Genomic DNA, 20206 nt, shown 5'->3' with positions numbered 1-20206 from the left:
TGTAGCTACTACTACACATGTAGCCACTACTACTACACGTGTAGCTACTACTACACGTGTAGTTACTACTAACACGTGTAGCTACTACTAATGTGTAGTAGTTACTACTACATAGTAGTAGTAGCTACTACTACACGTGTAGTTACTACTACTGCACGTGTAGTAGTAGCTACTACTACATATGTAGTAGCTACTACTACACGTGTAGCTACTACTACTATGTAGTAGTAGCTACACGTGCAGCTACTACTACACGTGTAGTAGTAGCTACACGTGTAGTAGTAGTAGTAGCTACTACTACACGTGTAGCTACTACTGCACGTGTAGCTACTACTAACACGTGTAGCTACTACTAACACGTGTAGCTACTACTACACGTGTAGCTACTACTAACACGTAGCTACTACTAACACTTGTAGCTACTACTAACACGTGCAGCTACTACTAACACGTGCAGCTACTACTACACGTGCAGCTACTACAACACGTGCAGCTACTACTAACACGTGCAGCTACTACTAACACGAGCAGCTACTACTAACACGTGCAGCTACTACTAACACGTGCAGCTACTGCTACACGTGCAGCTACTGCTACAAGCGCAGCTACTACTACTACACGCGCAGCTACTACTACTACACGCGCAGCTACTACTACTACACGCGCAGCTACTACGACTACACGTGTAGCTACTACTACACGTGAAGCTACTACTACACGTATAGCTACTACTACACGTGTAGCTCGTTGCTTGTACGTGGTGGTGGTGGTGACACACCACTGCTGATGGATTCGTTAAGGCCCCAGGGCCACCGTTAAACTGGACCACGATGGGCTTGCGGCTTTTGCTGGTTGGGTTTCTCGTGAAAATGTCATCTTTCCTTGTTGCCAAACGCTCACAAATCGGTGATCTCGGCCAAACGTCCCAACCCAGAGAGTCCACGCTGTGTTAGTCTGACACGTAAGTGTAAATAAGTTGGAATCTCAGAAAAAAAAGATCCCCGGTTAAGCGAGCATCGACGCGGTTGTTGTAGCCCCGCGTCGGTGGTGGGAATTCGACAGTTATATGGCGAGGGCGAGTTCACCCAGTGCTATTACTGCAGTGGCAATTGGAGACGCGTGTGGTGTTTCTTTGAGTATGAAGGATCACGTTTGAGGACAAAAGTCCCCGGCAGAAACCGCAGGTCACACTGCCACGAGGGCACTTGAATCGTACCCGCGACAGTCCCCGGTTGTGGTGATACACTGTTAAGGAAGGCATTTGATACGGATTCTGACTTAATTTGCCCACGCTAATTCATCATTGCATTGGGCTCCTCAAGGGAGCGACGGTACCGTGGCCACAAAAACCTGGCGCTTTAAACATTACCGTAATTGGCCTCGCAGAATGCTGCGCTGTCCCATGCAGGCACGCGCATGGGAATTGACCGGGGCTTGGGACATTTCCAGACCTGCTTTGATACAGACATTCCGTGTTCGCCCCCTTCGCGAATCGGTGCTGCTTCGGAGCCGTGGCTGTGGACCATGATAAATGAAACGCTAACATTTTACAGCCCTTTGTCATCCACCCGCTTGCATGAAAAATATTTTTGTTAGCGTAGGTGCAAATTGTGGTCTTGGTGCTAAAAGAAAGATACACTGGAGTCAAAAGGTTTGTCATATTAGGTGTTCTAGCAGCAGACTCAATTGCATGTTTTGGTGCATGGCGTGTGGTCTATTGTGGAAATTGTGTGGTTGATAGGCCTTCCCAGACATGGTCCTAAAGATCATTCAAATGTCCAATCGGCCTATTTCAGTCTTCACTTCCTGGAGATCTTGACTGAGTGACCGATGTCAATTCTAATAGTGGCTAATGTAAAAGTGTATTTGATGGAATGTTTTTCAGGATCCAGCTGTCATCATAGCCAGTGACTTTGATGCCACTACACCTCGCCATTGTTTTGTATCCTTTGTTAACCAGCAAAAATCTGAAACCCAAAATGTCGACGTTGGACTCTTAAAAATAATGGTCCCAGAGCTTGATTGGTTTCACACTCAGGGAAGGGTCAGCCTAAAGTTCTACATGGTTTTAAGTCTCGTGATAAACAATCATCAAACCAAGTAATTAGCCTCTCATGGAGTGTGTCACTAGAGCTAGTAGAGAGTGATTAAAGCCTGCCACTGGTCACAAGCGTGGTATCATATATTCTTGTACCCTTATACACACAGTAAGGGCAGTGGAATTGCTACCGTGCACACCGGCGATAACGTAATTGTCACTGCTTGAACTTCCCGTCGGGATATTTTGCGTTTCTTTACGTGCGCTGCAGTCTGCCGCCGAGAGCACCAGGCTGTGCCTGCTGTTAGCGAGGTGGCAATGGTGGCGTCCTGCTTGCTGCAAGGAGCGTCTTTGGGCCTGCTCCCCCGGCTGACGTGCTCCTGTCCGCGGGCCTGGCTGCGCAAGTCGGCGGCGGCGGGGGGGGGCGGCGGCGGCGGCGGCGGCCGCCCCGTGTCGTTGGCGCGGGGGCTGGCGGGACGCCCGTGGCGTGCGGCGCTGCCACCCGCTACTGCGCCAAAACAAGTGGCGCACGTGCAGTGGCAAACGGCGAGGCCGTACGGGAACGACGCGGGTAAGCAACCGACAGCTGCCGATGTAAATAACCACCCCCCCCCCTCCGCCGCCCCTTATCACTGCCACATCCGAGCTGAGACAGCGAGGGGCACTCGCAGTGCGGGCGGTTTTCCACTGGCTGTTTGGCGTGCCAAACACCCAGTGGAACAGACGATTGTGTTGCGATCGAAACATCGTGAGCTATTATTTATCTACCTACGTGACTTTACCGAAAGACCCAAAGAGTATGGAACAATACCGTGGTACACCGGCCTCACAAGACATCTGCATCTGGCTCAGAGCTCAACAGGGCCAGGGGGTTGAGTTTAATGCTGCGTTAATTGCTCGTGACGTAGTCGGTCAGTTCGCTGTGAGGATATTCACGGCGTCATCTACATGCGTCAACTCATTTGTTGCTTGAAGACGTCAGTGGCACGGCGCGGCTTGTGCAGTGGAAAAACAACTTGGTGCCTCCTGACCCATGTCAGGCTAACTCTTAAACAGTTCCAGCGCAGCTGTTTTACGGTGGGAGAGCTGTATATTAGATTTGTATGAGATTGTTCAATATTTTCTTTTTACATTTTATAGAGTATTAGAGGTCATATGTTTTCCATCTTGATGGCATTATCGTTTGCTTTGAAAGCGTTCATTAGACTGCACTTTCCTCCCCAATTTCTTCAGTCTGTACCTGCCTAAAATGTTGGTGGGTCGTAGCAGTGGCACAGGGGTAAAGAACATTGCGCTATGAACCTAGTGACCTCGGTGCAACTTTCAGCCACGGCTAATGCGAGGAGCAAGTGAATTTGTCAGCCCACGCTGACCAGCATGGTGAGGTATGGTCAAACAATCCGATGAGCAACATAGCATGGGGGAGAACCCTCTTCAGTAACGCATTGACAAAGGGCTTTCAGTTATTATAAAATTATTGAACTATTTGATACTGGTAATGAATCCCATACAAAAATTGTAAATGACATTTTTCACTGAAACAGTCCAAATATTTAAAATTCACCAAGCATGTCTGTCGCCAGTTGCTCATTTACTGTCGTTTGACATAATTTGCAGGGTTTTCCACGTTGGTGTGCTAAACTCATTCCTGCGGAGGGAGCTGATAGGAACGTTGGGTTGCTCGGTCAATGGCCAGGGTCAACGGCGGCGTGGCCAGGGTCAACGCGCAAATATGCCCGACTGTGAGGGCGGGCACAAGCCGGCGTGAGTAGGTTAAACGTTGAGTTTTATAAGGGCACCACGGGGTGACCAGCCTCTCCCCACCCAGCCCCACCCCTCCCACCCCCCACCCAGCCCCACCCTCCTCACCCACCACCCAGCCCCACCCTCCCCACCCAGCCCCTCCTCACCCTCCCCACCCAGCCCCTCCCCACCCTCCCTTCCCCACCCTCCCCAGCCCCTCCGCACCCTCCCCTCCCCACCCAGCCCCTCCCCACCTTCCCCTCTCCACCCAGCCCCACCCCATCCTCCCCTTTCCACCCAGCCCCACCCCTCCCATTTTATCCGGGTGTCAGGATACACGTGGACAGACATCCACAGACATACACAATTAATCCCCTGCGTCCTGTGAATTAATCCCGGTTGGGCTTCCAGTCCACTACGTTTCCTACCAGTAATGCCCACTAGGAGCGCATTTGTTATATATCCGGGTGTCCGGATACACGTGGACAGACATCCACAGACATACACAATTAATCCCCTGCCTCCTGTGAATTAATCCCGGTTGGGCTTCCAGTCCATATAAGGGCACCACGGGGTGACCAGCCCCTCCCCACCCAGCCCCACCTCACCCAGCCCCACCCCTCCCACCCCCCACCCAGCCCCACCCCCCCCACCCAGCCCCTCCCCACCCAGACCCTCCCTACCCTCCCCTCTCCACCCAGCTAGGCCTCGGCAAGGTAAGGTAAAAGGTAAAAACAACGAGCCTACCTTTACCCTACCTTTTACCTTACCACAATACAATCACTCTACCCTACCTTTTACCCTTCAGCAGGTAAGGTAAAAAGGTTAAAAGCAACGAGCCTAACTTTATCCTACCTTTTACCCTTACCCCATACAAATTACCCGATTACAGGGTCATTACTGGGGTACTACACATGAAAAAGGTTTATAACAGGTAAATGCTAGGTAGAGTGCTTTATTCATATAGAATACTCTCGATTATTCCAATTTTACACGCTTTCTTTAAACTCACTCTGTTGTATCCTCAAATCTTGTAACTCAATTTTAACCCACTTCCCAATGTGGTTTCGACTGCAAACTTGGTATACTTATGTCATACTGATGATATTAAAAATAAAATAAAAATATTTTAAACATTATTTTTTACGTTATGTTTCGGCTTGGGTCTAATTGTCCACTGTCAACTGACGTTGGCTGTAACTGGCCACGGCCCCTTACGTCATGGCAAGCTTCGGGGCCACCTCCTGGAGTCGTGGAGTTCTTCCATTACTAGTACGGTACATTTCATAACAGCGTGTTTTAAAAAAGTAAAAAAAATATTACTTATTAAATGGAGGCCACGGACTGCGCTACGGCGCTTTTAGCAGTAAACAAGGCACCGTATTTACCGGGTAATACTTCGTGCTACCTTTACCCTACCGGGTAATTCTTCCGAGCTACCTTTACCCTACCCTTTACCTTACCCCTTTGCATGTCGACCCCTTTACCTTTACCCTTTTACCCGGTAAAAAAGCTAAATTACCTTACCTTGCCGAGGCCTACACCCAGCCCCACCCCTCCCACGTGGACAGACATCCACAGACATACACAATTAATCCCCTGCCTCCTGTGAATTAATCCCGGTTGGGCTTCTAGTCCACTACGTTTCCTACCAGTAATGCCCACTAGGAGCGAATTTGTTATATATCCGGGTGTCCGGATACACGTGGACAGACATCCACAGACATACACATTCCCATGCCTCCTGTGATAATCCCGGTTGGGCTTCCAGTCCACTACGTTTCCTACCAGTATTATTAGGAGTGTAACAACACATTAATTCAACCATTAAAATCAGTTTTCACACTCAGAATATATGGATCACACTGTGCCTCTGAGAATTATTGATGATATACAGTTTACGCAAATTACATGCACATAATATTCTTATGTTATAGTTAGGCCAACGTGAACAAAACTGAACAAACTAGAATAAAAAAAATAAACGAAATGTCGTATAAACAAGAGAGTAAAAATAAGTAAAAAAAATTGAAGTACTTAGATCGAAAGTAAGAATGGTGACAATGCATCAATTACCGACGCATCAACTACATGCCTACTAATGATGCCAGCTACCAGTTAAACCTTAATGTCCATGTTCCCTTGAGGCACCACATGTACAGCTTTTCCATCGAGCTCGAGCGTAGAACACTGCAACCGTTTTTGAACAGTGGACATGCTGCCACATCTAGTTTAAAAAAAAAAATCAGAGGACTGTTCTGCTCCGCTCGGCCCGCACTTAATATTCCCCCCTAGGAATGAGCGGATCAGGTGCAGACGCAGCCGTCTGCGAGTTGGGCAGAGCCCCATCAAACTCACTGGACTGAGGAAATGTTCCCTCCTCAAGCAGCCCGTCCACACGTGTCACTCGGAGTTGCTTGCTCAGCACTGTTGACACGCCCTTCGGACGGGCGAGCGATGGAGTAAACTTTTGCGGTCGGGATTACCGCCATCTCCGTGAGTTTTAATAAATAGATGGAATTTACAGCCGTTTGTCAACGCACTGTTGGGTGAAGGCCTCCCTGTGCTGTGATCAGTCACAAGCGTTATGACCATACATCACCACATTGGGGAATGCGTGTCGGTGCAAAGGAGTTTGATATCCAACTGCGTGTGTTGCCACTCTACCCAAGTTTACATGCATAGAGAATTTTTGTTTTCATAAAGGATTGCTAATAAATAGCACATGCATCAGAATGTTTAAGTGTTCCTTCTGTAAAATTTTACATTTAATAATTCTCATGCTGACATATCACATTAACACTTCAACAAAAAATGCTCTTATCAGTAATTAGAGTGACTCGGAATAAAGCGCGTGACGTTGCCGTGCTAGACGTAACAATGAAATGCCAGCCGAATTCTGAACGCTCAGAATGATTTATTGCATTGCTCCACTTGTTTGTTGTGCCGTGCATTTCATAAAGTATTTCCGAGGCATTTGTCATTCGATGGCTCTTTTCCATTCCCCCACTTTGCAATGCGTCCGACTGCCCTCCTTTGCCAAACCTCTGCCAGAGACGGGAGGCACGGACCGCGAGCAACACGAGGCGGCGGGGAAGCCCAGGAAAAAGACGCCCCCCCCCCCAGGCAAGCAGACCGTGAGCAGCATCGGCCGCAGGATCGACGCGCGGGTCGTTCACCTCGTCGACGAGAACGGGACCGACCTGGGCCACGTGCACCGAGCCAACGCCATCCGCATGATGGAGGAACGAGGGCTCAAGCTGGTGGCCCTGCGGGAGGACGCCGACCCGCCGTTTTACCAGCTCATGTCGGGCAAGCAGATCTACAACGAGCAGCTGAAGCTCCGGCAAAAGCAGCAGGACAAGCCCCAGAGTGGTACGGTGATGAGGGGGAGGGGGGGGGGGCGTACCTCGCACACAACTATAATGCTCATATGAAATCTTAATAAAAGTAAGATACGTACAGGAATACATTTTTGGTTGGAGAAACCTGAAGGAGTTTGCACACATGTTATAATAATTATTTATTGCCCTTTGTCCACTCGTGGATGAAGGTTTCCTGATGACGTGAGTTATGATGTTTTATTGACCATACTTCACCACGCTGGCCAGTGTGGGATGGTGAACCGGCGGCCTGGACCAGGTTATATAACGCGTCACTGGAGTTGCCTGTGGCCGGGTATCGAACGCGCGTCGCTGCGCGGTGCTCGAACCACTGCGTCAACGCACGGCCCCAGTAGTAATGATGATGTCAAGTATTTACCCAGGAGAGCTTCACTTGAGTCTCAAGACTCTTTTTTTCCAGAGGCTTCTGCATTGTGATCCCAAGACCATTGACGAGCATTTGGCTTAATTTGAGAAGAAACCGGAGTACCCAGAGAAACCCCACCACACTCAGCACTCGGCACCTCCTGGCCACCTCGCAGCCCCACAACCTCCGGCAAGCCCTGACGGTCATCCATTCAGGCGCCAAACCAAGCGCGACCCTGCTTAATTTCCGAGGTCTGACGAGAGTCAGCTGATCGTATGGCGTCTGTTCCGACGAGTATTTTCACTTGCCACTGAACGCTGGCACACAGCGGACACCTTTAGCATCTTTGCCAAAGTATTTCTGCTGCGGGTGTATTTTGTATTCTACATGGGTAATCACTTGAGATGGGAGCATCTCGTTCGCAAGGGTGTAAATTGGGAGTGGAGATTTTAAAACGTAGGCTTTCGCGACAAATATCATCCATGAGAGATTTTGTGGGTTAGATCGCGTAAATATAAATGTGTCGTTAAACCCGCCACCATTCATTAACCCGCCACCCACCCTCCGGCCTTCGCACGTGAGGTGCTCACAAGTGACGCCATCACATCTATCCCTCTATTGAAGGAACGAAACAGGAGGATTTCTCCACAAATCTGGCTATCTGCCTGATGATGCTAGTTGTAATTACTGGCGAAACAATGTTGTGGATTTACTCTCCAACACACCGGTGTGCTGTACTAGTAACGAATTGGCACGTTCTGTTTACGTGACAAAACTTAGTAATTGGCTGTGTCGGGTGGTGGCGGGTTTAAGGACACATTTATATATTTATGCGATCTCACCCAAAAAGCCTCTTGTGGATGGGAGTGGAGATTTTGTCAATGAAGATACGGTTCACTACCCCGAATTAACGTTTTTCATCACGTGAGATGTCAGCACGCAACGATTAGCCACCGCTCAAGGTTAAACGGCTTGTCCGAGATGTTGAGCATCACAAAGCAATTCAAGAATCAATTATTTTTCTTTTTTACTTTATATCGTGCTGAATGTATCTCGTGGCTGCAGGGGTAAGATGAATCAATTGCACGCAATGTAATATTTAAACAACATTCTTACGTCGATTCTTACCCATGTATCATGAGCATACTCAAATAATTAGGATCGATGAATCGATCCGTTGTTTTGTGAAAAACTTAGAAAAATGTCATTCGAACTGTGGCACTAACAGGAAAAATATCTAAAAGGTAACATTTAGAGTAATGCCCTTCTTCAGAGCACATTGTTACATGGTTAATGAGATGAAAGATATCTGAACAATGCAATGAGAATAAATATTCGCAAACACGAGAACCTGGACCTAACATCTTAGTTTAATGAGCTAGACTTGTTCCATCGTAGTAATGGCCTGATTACATTTTAAAGAACACTATGAAGATTAAAAGCTTTTTTCTTTTATCCGCCGCAAACAAAAATAACTTCACGTCTAAAAATTAAAGCCCCACTCTGTACAATGGTAGCCGCTTTAAACAAAAAAAAACGAACGCTTTGTTCCTCGGATGTTCCGCGTTTAGTTTAACACCTCTCACTTAAGAGTGCATTTCCATTCCGATAACGTGTTGTGTTTCATCCGGCTCCTTTTCCCGGGGGGGGCCTCGTCTCGAGCACCCTTGCAATTCCCACGTTGTATCGACGCGTTTCATCCACCTCCACCAACGCTCCATGGCACACGTGGAATGACAATACGCGAACACGACGATTTGTGTAAACGAGTCGACACGCCAACAATGGCGATTGGCAACCCAATGATTGCTTCGCGCGTTGTCCCGCCGCGCTCACAATGCTCATCCAGCGCATCCAAAGTTGCACGCAAGCTTTATGCCCGCATCAATCACGAAAAGCGTATCCCGCAACAAAAAACCAAGACCGTAAGCTTTTTTTGAGATTTACCGTATTTACTGGAACAATTTTGACGGCTTTCAAAAATAATCCGCCTCTCAAGTGGTTTATTTTTTTGTCGCCCAATGTTAAATGGCCAATTTGCTGTTTCAGCGCACAAATGTGCCGGGCCTCTGCCGCGACCAGCACGTGATGGGGCTAATAGAAATGCACTCTGCAACTGGAAGGGCCTCCCTCCGTTCAGTCGGCACGCCGGCACATCGATCGCATCTCTTGCCGCGGAATTGTGGAGGTGGGGTTAAACCAGCTGTGCCTCTTATCCTCCGTGATCCACCTCTGTGTGCTTTGTTAACAACGATACGGTTGTGTTTCTTAGATGTGGTGCAGAACGCCAACAACACAGTGTATGATATACCGTCTGAATGCAACCGCATCTAAAGACACTTTTATCATCATCATCGGCCATGATCAATCCTTCCCCGAGCCGTTGCCATACCTGATGCAACAATAAACACTTCACACAACCGCGACATCAATTAGGTTAGAGCAAATAAGGATGGGAGTGTGATAGGGAAATAATAATCTCACACACGGCACTCCCAAGTAGGAATAAATTCCCAACAACACAACAAAAGCTGATATTATCTCCACTCGCAATACAGATGAAGAAATACAAAACCAATAATAATGATCATAACAATAGGTTTTCAAACTAGATTTAAAAGTGCGGACAGTCACAATTTCTGACATAGGGATAGCAGCATACCATGGTGTTGGTGTTTCGCAGCAGCATGCACGATTATCCAGCAGCGTTCGACTCTTTGACGCATGTACGTCGAACTTACTTTCGCACCGTACGTAGCCAGCCATGCTAATCGAAGGTGCGGGGGAAGGAACTCCAGGGAGTGTAAATAGCGAGGGGGGGAGTGCAGCGTGAGAGCGGTTCACCGAGGTAATCAGGAAACATGGGAGAGAGGAGAGAGACCGGCACTGCGGCACTGTCCTGAATGAAGAAACAGGGACAGCTGGATCAGCCAGGGCACCACACCAGTGAGTCCCACGGTATCCTCAGGGAGCCAGGCCCATCGCAAATCTCAGAGCAGTGGTTAAGCAGCGGACGGCTGTCTGCTCTGCAAGAAGGAAATGACGATGAGTACCTTCCACATTAGATACAAATGCCGAGGCTGCATGCATTACCGTTTTGTACAGCGCTGAGTTGCCACAGGAAAATATATATTAGTGCTTCAATGTCAAAATAACTAAAGCCTGCCTCGTTGATACCACATCAAATTGTTCTCCCCTTGATATCATTAGTATAGCAGGAGTATGCGTACAACACCTATCTGATTGGCGTGTTATGATTCGCCTTCACTTAAGTCACAGCTCGATGAAAGTGAATGTTCTTTGTTGGGAAATTTGTACCGCCTGCTTTGAACCGGCTCATTCTGATGTGTTTGTGTTGTTCTTTTATTTACGTTCGCCTTGAAGGTAACATTTCAATGTAATTTGTCTAAATTTAAAAATGTATTCGTACGTTTTTTCTGAATAGCGTTCCACACATCTACTTATGAACAGACCTCTGGAACCGAACTCGTTTGTAAAAAGAGGATTCCCTACAATCCTTCCCAACAGGCCATTGAATATTGTCAACGCTATTAGTTCCATATTCTACAGAATGTCAGCATTCAATAAATGTATTTAATTCATGTGTATTGAGATTATAGTGGAGGGGCATCAATTAAAGGAATTGCCCTGTAATTTAAGACCCGTTTTTTTGGAGGGTACGTTCGGATTAAGACAGTAAAAATGCTTGCGCATTTAATGCTCAGTTCGTATTTTACATTTACTCGCTTTAGGCCAGACGCAGATCAAGGAAATTTCATTCTCGGCCGACATCGGGAAGAGCGACCTGGAAGTGAAGGTGCGGAAAATCCAAGAGTGGGTGCTGGAGAAACGACACCACGTGAGGGTCAGCATCAAGAACACCAAGAAGAAATCTGACACCGATAAAATGGTCAGTTGTGTTGGTCTAGCGATTTTATTTTTTATTTTCTTCCATTGTTGCGGTAAACCAGAAGTCTGCAGCAATTAACCCTTGACCTTTCCGAGACGTCTGCAAATTGCAGGGTGGGTGTCTCTTTCACCGCCGAATCTCTAAACGTGCAAGCGGTACAGCATTAATTTTATTTATAGGCGTTGCGCCGTTAAGACGTTCTACTCACTGCAGAGAACTATCGCGACACTACCACACTCTATGGTAGCTGGCGCAAAACTGTGCCACGTCCTCCCGCATGACCTTCCGATTCCGTTCTGATAACGCACACGTGCGTTACATGTTTGGAACGTGTGGGCACTCTCCCTACAGAATTTTGAACGCTTGCCCAGTGTTGAAACCACAATGTTACCTCCGAATGTGGACTAAATGCCACTGCTAAAATCAAGATATAGTTCACAAGCGCATAAAAATGTAAGGCTTGGAATACGACGACGATTACGATGCTGGCAAACCCTTCTCTCAATTCAGTTGGCGATGGCAGGATCTGTGCTGGAGCCCATCGCAGACAACGCCACGTACGTGTCCGCGCCGCGCGCAGTCAACGACGGTGCCACCGTCACGTGCATCCTGCGGCACATGTCGGAGCGCGAGCGAGCCGAGCAGCGTCGCAAGCACGGCGCGGACGGCGCAAATGCGACCAAGAACCAGCCGAAGAGGGAGGCTCACAAAGGGCCAGAGGTGGTGGCAGCGCAAGGAAGGGAGGCGTCTGGAGAGGAGGCCGACAGCCCGGCTGCTGGTGGAATTGGCTCAACAGCACAGGAGCAAGCCCCGGAACAAGCCCAGGAGCTTGCCAGCCAGAACACACCGCGTGAACCCAAAGATGGGAGATCCTGACTCTATATTTAAAAAAAAAAGGTGCAATATTTTTCCACGTACGCAGATTATTCTGAAAGCGTCGCTTAAAGTATAATTGAAACTGTCCAGATTCCACCTTTCGTTACTCGTATGACCTTGCAATTGGTAACAAGTCTCTCTTGGGCTTTGATGGGTTGTCTTTCCGCACTTTTTGTTTGCACAATTACTCTCTTGATTTGCGGCCAAATTTACTCAGAATGTCACTTAAGAGAAAAAAATGTTGTACTTTTACTATATGTAACTTTTGTCCAATAAAAAAAATTGTCCAGTCGTTACGAATAGCTTCAGAAGTTGATTTATAAAGAACAAATAATCTGCAGAACAATCTCTACTTTCATGTTTATTCACTGCAAGTGGACAAGGGAAATTTGAAACAAAAAACATTTACTGCACTACTTATGCAGTATTCAGAAGATAAATTGTGAAAAAAATATAACAGCTAGGCATGTGCAAATGTACAAGTTCTGTTTTGATTTACAATGCAGGCATGCAATTACATATTACACAGCTGTAGCCATTAACGTGTATTCACAAGTACCTTTTGAACACAGTAACTCACCCAGCTGGAAATGCAATTTGGCTTCAGACTCGAATACATAGCGGGTTTTCAAATACATAACAAAATTAATGCAAAGCACACATTATTCGTTTAAATTAATATTACCTTTATTCATATTGACGGTGATGTATATGCCCACTTTCAAGATGCTTACATGACCAGAAAGCTTTGATTTTGTAGCGTACAAAAACCACACGCCCAAGGGGTTCACTCCTCACATGGAGGCTTCATTGTCAATCTGGTCTTCGATTGGCGATATTTGCAGCCTATCGACTTTGCAACCAATCGGAATCGGACCACCTCGTTCGTCTCTGCTACACATTTTAATGACGCTATTTCTCTGCAAACCAGAATCTGCTTCGACTGTGTCAATCTCGGAAGTAAGCGCCGTTTCGTTTCCCTCGTCAGGCACGATCGCAGCACCGCCGTCCACCCCGGGTGCGGACGGAGCGTCCGGTGACCGGGCAGCCGCGTTTGTCTCGCCGCATCGCTCCTCTGTGGGGTCGCGAGAGCCGCAGCGAAGGCCAGCTGTTTCGGGCGAGCAGCAAGGAGGCGGGGAGCCGATGCTCGCCTTGCCAAACAGAATTTCTGGCAATTCCCCGTCGCATGCTTCCATCTCCAACACCGCCTCGGAGACCACCGCGGTGTGCCGGATCCCACTGAGCCGTGACACCAGCGTGCGTCTCCGACAAGAGCGCTTCTTCTGCAGACGTCACGAGGAGGATTACGTGATTTTTTTTTCTCTCCGTGTAAGGCATATACAGTGTATGAATAAACAATGGCGATGATTGTTGAACGATAACTTACTTTGAGTTTCTTCTTTTCGGGATCGTGCATTACCCCATGACGGTCCAAGCTTTGCTGTAAAGGCAAGGTTTGTGACTTGACAATGAAAAATGTAAACACTCGTAACACTGGCTGTGATGTCAGCCTCTATTTTGCAACAGGTGAATAGAAGCAATCGTAACTAAATTAACAAAAATGCTCCATTCAGTTTTCACGTAGCACTGCGATTAATCCGCAAAATCTTAAAAATCATTATGCACCGGCCTCATGTAACTGAAACCGATTTTCATGTGGTTTGTGGATCATTTCAGCATAAGCAAAAACGTAGTTTATTGGGCAAATTCTGAACCTTAAACAATCTTTATATCTTTCACTTTGTTGGTGGTTCTGTTTCGACTTCCAAAAATGACACGAATGCCATCTCATCACTCGTGTAAATCGTAGACTTTAGATTCACCTTCATAGCAAATTTTCGTCCGCAGCCAGGATAAGGGCAGCTGTGTGGGCGCACGTTTTCATGGAAGGAGATCAGGTGGGACCGCAGGTTGAACGCCGTGGTGTAGGTTCGTTCGCAGCCGGGGTTCGGGCAGGCGAACACCTCTCGCGACTCGGCATGCGTTTGCTCATGCTCGTGCAGAAATGCCCGTCGTTTGAACGTCCGCCCGCACTCGTTGCAGACGTGACAGCCTGCGACGCACAATTGAATCGTCCACCCCTTTTGCTGCTGGAACATCCGAGCCACGCAAACCCGGGGCGTCCTCACGGCTAAAGATGGGTTTTCCCACCGGACATTTTCTGCGACGTTAGTCGGTGCACACTAATTCCCAACAATTGTGCCATGGAAAAAAACAGCCCGATGCCTCGCGAGCCATCCTGGGCTGGCTCGGCATGGCCTCAGCCCAGCTCAGTTGTACAGTGGACAAGGGATAACCTTGTAACCGAGGTCAGAGTGTTATCAGAATTATGTAGGTGTACAGCCCTTAGTCAAGCCGATGTTGGCGGCCTTCCCACACAGTGATGGTAGGTTATTTAACCATATTTTAACCACGCTGCCCACTCTGGGTTGAAGATTTGAAGATAAGCGTAGATGTAGGAACATATGCGTAGAGTACAACAGTGTATTATTGCTGCACTGCCACCATGCACTAACCAGCATGAAGAGGCCTTCATCTAGCAGTGGATTGACATAAGGGATGTAAATAATTTAAAAAATGAGACGTCACGGACCTGGATGCTGCTGTGCTGCGTGTGATCGCACCTCGCTCCAGGTTTTCGCAACAAAGTCACAGCCTTCCCTTTTGCACGTATAACCTGCACAACAAAAATATAATCAGGGGAAGTAATACACAACAGCTGCTACAGACATTCCAACAAGCTCACCGAACCTAAACGTTCCAGCACTTACCCAAGTGGGTTTTTTCATGTCTCTTGAGTTGCCTTGCCTGAAGGAATTTCTGTTCACATCCGCTGTGGGGGCACCTGTTTGGGATAATTGGCAAAGATGAAATGCCTGTGCCAAAGGACGTCAACAAACGATTTACCGTGGGTTTTTTCCCCTTCAATACCATGACAAATACGTGGCAAAATGCATAGATTTTTACATATTGTAAACAATGTAACGGGTAAAAAAAAACATCACTTCTGACATCCGTGAGCAAAACTAAATTCTGAAATAAGTTCAGACGGGAACATCTTTAATGTTTTTTAGGGGATCAATAAAAACGTTAAAACAGGGAAAAATTACTATAATTGTGTCAATGGGGTTTTTTTTATTACTTAAAATGTAATGTTAAGACATGAGTAAAAATACAGTTATCATCAGACTATTATAGTACAAATCTTATGACAACCACTGGTGACTTCATGGTAACTGGCAAGCAAACTTGAACTCGGAACAATATTTTAAACACTGCATATATCTTTCAACGTAACAGTTTTGCAGATGGGAATTACATACTCAAAGGGCAGCTCCTTTGTGTGTTCATACTGATGAGTCTTCAACTGCTGGTGCTTTTTGAAAACCTTGCCGCAGCTGTCAAATTCGCACTGACAACAAACGCGTGAACATTACGTCACTGAAATTCACATTAATGATGTAAAAAAACAACTGCCGTGTATCAAGACACGAATGGACACCCATATATGTATAAGACATGCTCACTTTGTACGAGGGATTTTCCTTTTCATGTTTTCGTTTCACGTGCTTCTTTAAATTGGCGTTTGTGGTGAAGCCTTCACAGCATCCCTCGAACACACATCTGCACGGCAAGCAGAGAAGGCAATTCAATGCACCGACAGTCCAGGTAAGCACGCAGTGGGTGTTTTCACCAGCATTTGTAAGTTCAATCTTGATTTGAAGCTTTCGTGACTGCAGGAATCCATACTCTTTTGGTTCTTTCGGTAAAGTCACGTAGGTAGAAAAATAATACTTCACGACGTTTCGATCGCAACACAAGCGACCATCATCAGGTGAAACAAACACAGCAGGAGAACTGCTGACGTAGGAGAAAGTTTGTAAGTTGTCTGTCTTGAATTTCACAAATAAACAAAATAGGTTTGCATCAAAGTGCCCCAAAACATATATACTACTTAACATGTTGAATATAATTATTATATTGCAGATGCGCACCGGATCTTTTTTGTCAGCGAATGAATCTCACGGTGTGGTTTTGTTCTTTTAGCCAAAAGAGATATGTCGGTATCATTTCCACAAATATAATTAATTCTTAAACACGACTCGATGCATGCATTGTACGCATAAGAATTTATTTTCATAGATACACCATTAGATGCCTACCAATGTGGACCATATTGCGTACGTGTTGAGATAAACCATGACCTCTTTCAAGTGGCCTAAAAGGACACACCTTGACGAGAACACCCATGAACATGTTAACAATTACGTATGCAATTCATCATGCATTCCTGAAGCACAGGGCAATACACACGTACCATCTCAAGTTAATAATATAATTTCATTTCCAGCCACGGTTTGTTATCGTTAAGGTCGGTTCCTATGTATGGAACTCGTACAAAGAAAAAATAAATGAAACTTGCCGAGTTTAAACGAGTGAAATCGTAGACAGAACACGACCTGAGCGAGTGCATGCTGTGTACACGTGACTGCACAGTTAGAGCAACACGTGACTGCACAGTTAGAGCAACACGTGACTGCACAGTTAGAGCAACACGTGACTGCACAGTTAGAGCAACACGTGACTGCACGGTTAAAGCAACACGTGACTGCACGGTTAGGGCAACACGTGACTGCACAGTTAGAGCAACACGTGACTGCACGGTTAGGGCAACACGTGACTGCACAGTTAGAGCAACACGTGACTGCACAGTTAGAGCAACAGATGTGGAGTGATGTGTTGGTCAGGACCACGAAGATTCTGCAGCTAGCACCTCCGATTAGTGTACCTGTCAACCCATACGGTTTACCCGTATTCTTGTACAGGGAAATTGAGTTTTCAGGCCCATACGGTGTACAGCCGTTTCAATACGGGCAAAAAAAGCCCTGTGTTTCTAGCTTGTGATGGGGACTTTGTAGGATGAACGTTGAGATGTACCAGGACACGAGGTGACCAATGAAGTCTGCATTGGTCTGTAATGGTGTAGGCACTGATAAGGGGTGGACAGGTATAGATTAGCGCGGTTGGCTACGTAAGGTGCGAAAGAAGTTCAACATACGTACATCGCTGCAGCAGCAGCAGCAGCAGCTTTGATTTCCCTTGGTGTACTAGCGTGGCTGCATTGTCCTCCCGAACATAAATAAAGATGTAAAAATAAATATGTGCATGCGAACGGAGTGTGTCAACGAATCCGTTACCGATATGGCCTATCTCCCGAGTGAGTCAGCCTGTGCCTGGACAGGTGAAATTTCCTCGTAAATCCCTTGGTACAGCCTTCATAGTCGCACACAAACGGCATCTGGAGTAACACAAGAGATATTTTGATTGGTTTTTTAAACGAGAGTTAAAACAGCATATACTTGAAACGCATGTATTTCTGTACGAAATTAAAAAAAACAACAGTATACTGTGACAGAACGTTTCATGAACACAAACTTGTGATCTCCAATAGAAAATAGTCAGAAACTGATTCGGACTGACAGAAAGAGTCATGGGAGGTCTGATGTGATATTAACTAGCCTGACAATTTCTGACAAGCGCCTCTGCAAGCCTCTTACAGCAACGTGATTTGAACACATTTCCTGTTAAGTATTAAAGGTATAGTGCAAATAACAGTCCATATTTAGAAGGTCCCAGGGGGAACTTGTATAAACTACTCCTGAATATGATAATCGCAGATGTTAAGATACACAAAGTTAAATATACAGAGGGCCTGTAAAATATTGTAATATTTGGTAATACTGCTTTGGCATCGTCCTATTATGGGCCACCGTTCAAAACGTCTCCGATTACATACAATTTTCCTTTTAACGCAACATTGGCAAATGTTGAGTATTTATTAATTAAATATTGTGTCCAGTGTTTGCCTCTTCAGGCCCTCGTACCCGAGCCAGTAGTAGGAATTCCATATTCTCATGGCGAGGGCCATCGCTTCCATTCGGAAAACCAATGCTGTCCTAAACATCAAAAGGATCAATCTTACTTTAGAACAGATGGGGAAGACACGCGTAATAAACTACCCATGGGTAAAACTTGATTTGGCGCTTTCATGACTGCAGGAATTACTCTTCTACGTGGTGGTGACTTTACCGAAAGAACCAAGAATATGAATCCCTGCAGTCACGAAAGCTTTACATCAAAGTAGGTTAACTGATAAAATCCAGCAGCTCGCCTATGAATTCCATTCACTCGCTCACCTGCGGTCAGGCGCCACCTTTATCGCTCATATCGCTACTACACATAACCGCAGATATATACAGACCCTAAGTAGAGGGAATTAACACAGATACAACAGATACACCAGGGGATACAGAGAGATTTAGTGTGCTCCTCCGTCTCTCTCAGTATCCCCTGGTGTATCTGTGTTAATTCCCTCTACTTAGGGTCTGTATATATATCTGCGGTTGTGTTTCCTCTCTCTCTTAAATTTAGCTCTTCTGTACCTGATGATGATTGCTTGTGTTGCAATCGAAACGTCGTATGCTATTATGTAATTTTATTATTTCTTATTTCTACGTGACTTTACCGAAAAAAATCCAAAGAGTAATACCCATGGGTACACATGCCCGGCCCTTTTGTTAACGCACGACTGAATGTTGGCTAACTCACGTCATACGGATGGTGGGGGTTACTTCGCCAGTCCGTGGGCAATGAAGGCGTGGAGAGCAGCGGATGGAGCAAAGGAATTGCTGCACTGCCCTCTGCTGTCCACTAAGTAGCACCGCCGGCGCAGATTGCACCCTTGTTATATACGTGGCCACCCATCCCAAGGACTGTCCAGGCGAAGACCTGCTTATCTTATGTCAGCAGCAGCAGAGGGAAGTGCAGCAAAAATCCATGGTTGTACTGTACTTTCTATGCCGCCAGTACTCCCCGCTTTTACCAACCCACTAACCAGCGTGATGGATAAATGGAAATTGGCGTAATTGTGTTTGGGTGGCAGCAATTTGTTTGTACCGCTTTCTGGCGGTACACGTGCAAATTGCGTTGAACTTTGTTCCACTGCTGTGTAACTGTACAGCGCAGTTTTGACAATGGGCCTGCAGTCTTGGGGAAACATGGCCGAGGTTTGGTTTCGTTGGAACGGGTAGCAACCGCAGTGGTGAAGTATGGTCACGCAACCCGGCACTGCAGCGTGGAAGAGGCCTTCATCCAGCAGTGGCGAGAGGCGTGCTGGCGCCCAGACACTCCCGACTCACCAGGCCCTCGTGCCGGTACAGATGCTCCATGAGGCGCCACTCCTTTGAGAAGGTGGCCGAGCAGCCCTCGTGCGAGCACAAGTAGAGCTTTCCCCGGACACTCGCGGCGACGGACATGATGTGTTTTTTATTTTTCTCTTTTATAATCAGAATGTAAGTTTGACAGCAAACAAAAATGAAGAAAAAGCCGCGCGCAGGCCGTGCCGAACACGTGCTCGGAGAGAGGGGGGAGGCGGAGCGAGGTTCTCGCCTTGCGATTGGTACGCGCCACACCACGTGACCGGCTCCGTGACAGTAAGTGCTGCCAGCTTAGAGGTTTTTTTGTTTGTTTAAACTACTAAATGTAAAACTTATTTGTAGCATAATAATTAGGGGTTTTTTCCCTTTATTTTCTGGCAACAAAACCGAAACCTTTTTTACAAGGATTCATGTCTGCATTAACCACAATACCTGCAGTCAAAATGCAAACTAAAAAATACTATGATAATACATCCATTGTCCTTGAAACTGATTGGTCCACAATCAATTTCAAGGACAATGGTCCACAATCAATTTCAAGGACAATGCCACATATATTATCATAGTATGGTTTTTTTGCATTTTGACTGCAGGTATTGTGGTTAATGCAGACATGAATCCTTGTAAAAAAAGGTTTCAGTTTTGTTGCCAGAAAAAAAGGGGAAAACCCTA

The 20206-nt window shown here is 46.5% G+C and overlaps 2 protein-coding genes across 3 annotated transcripts; one reads left to right on the top strand and one right to left on the bottom strand.

Annotated features, from left to right (window-relative positions):
- The first annotated feature begins 867 nt into the window (after positions 1 to 867).
- On the top strand, positions 868 to 13699 carry MTIF3 (mitochondrial translational initiation factor 3). Its single transcript, XM_076067799.1, has 6 exons — positions 868 to 961; positions 2310 to 2609; positions 6836 to 7156; positions 11284 to 11441; positions 11952 to 12338; positions 13306 to 13699. Exons 2-5 carry the CDS (start codon positions 2357 to 2359, stop codon positions 12315 to 12317), a joined length of 1098 nt encoding a protein of 365 aa, XP_075923914.1. The 5' UTR covers positions 868 to 961; positions 2310 to 2356; the 3' UTR covers positions 12318 to 12338; positions 13306 to 13699.
- Positions 12666 to 19776, bottom strand: LOC116943569 (transcription factor IIIA-like). Of its 2 annotated transcripts, XM_032956507.2 has the most exons (10): positions 19517 to 19776; positions 18203 to 18274; positions 17516 to 17616; positions 15845 to 15941; positions 15641 to 15729; positions 15089 to 15162; positions 14911 to 14994; positions 14141 to 14370; positions 13705 to 13758; positions 12666 to 13600 (listed from the first exon to the last, which is right to left on the bottom strand). In XM_032956507.2, the coding sequence occupies exons 1-10, from the start codon at positions 19631 to 19633 to the stop codon at positions 13112 to 13114; spliced, it is 1407 nt and encodes a 468-aa protein (XP_032812398.1). In that variant the 5' UTR covers positions 19634 to 19776; the 3' UTR covers positions 12666 to 13111. The 2 variants fall into 2 exon arrangements, with proteins under 2 accessions (XP_032812398.1, XP_032812399.1); XM_032956508.2 differs by lacking the exon at positions 18203 to 18274 and having other exon boundaries at positions 19517 to 19775.
- Positions 19777 to 20206: the final 430 nt, after the last annotated feature.

The sequence above is a fragment of the Petromyzon marinus genome, chromosome 18, assembly GCF_048934315.1.
Source record: "Petromyzon marinus isolate PM22_M1 ecotype Great Lakes invasive population chromosome 18, UKy_Petmar_22M1.pri1.0, whole genome shotgun sequence".
Classification (NCBI taxonomy): Eukaryota; Metazoa; Chordata; class Hyperoartia; order Petromyzontiformes; family Petromyzontidae; genus Petromyzon; species Petromyzon marinus.
This window is presented reverse-complemented; position numbering and strand designations above follow the sequence as displayed.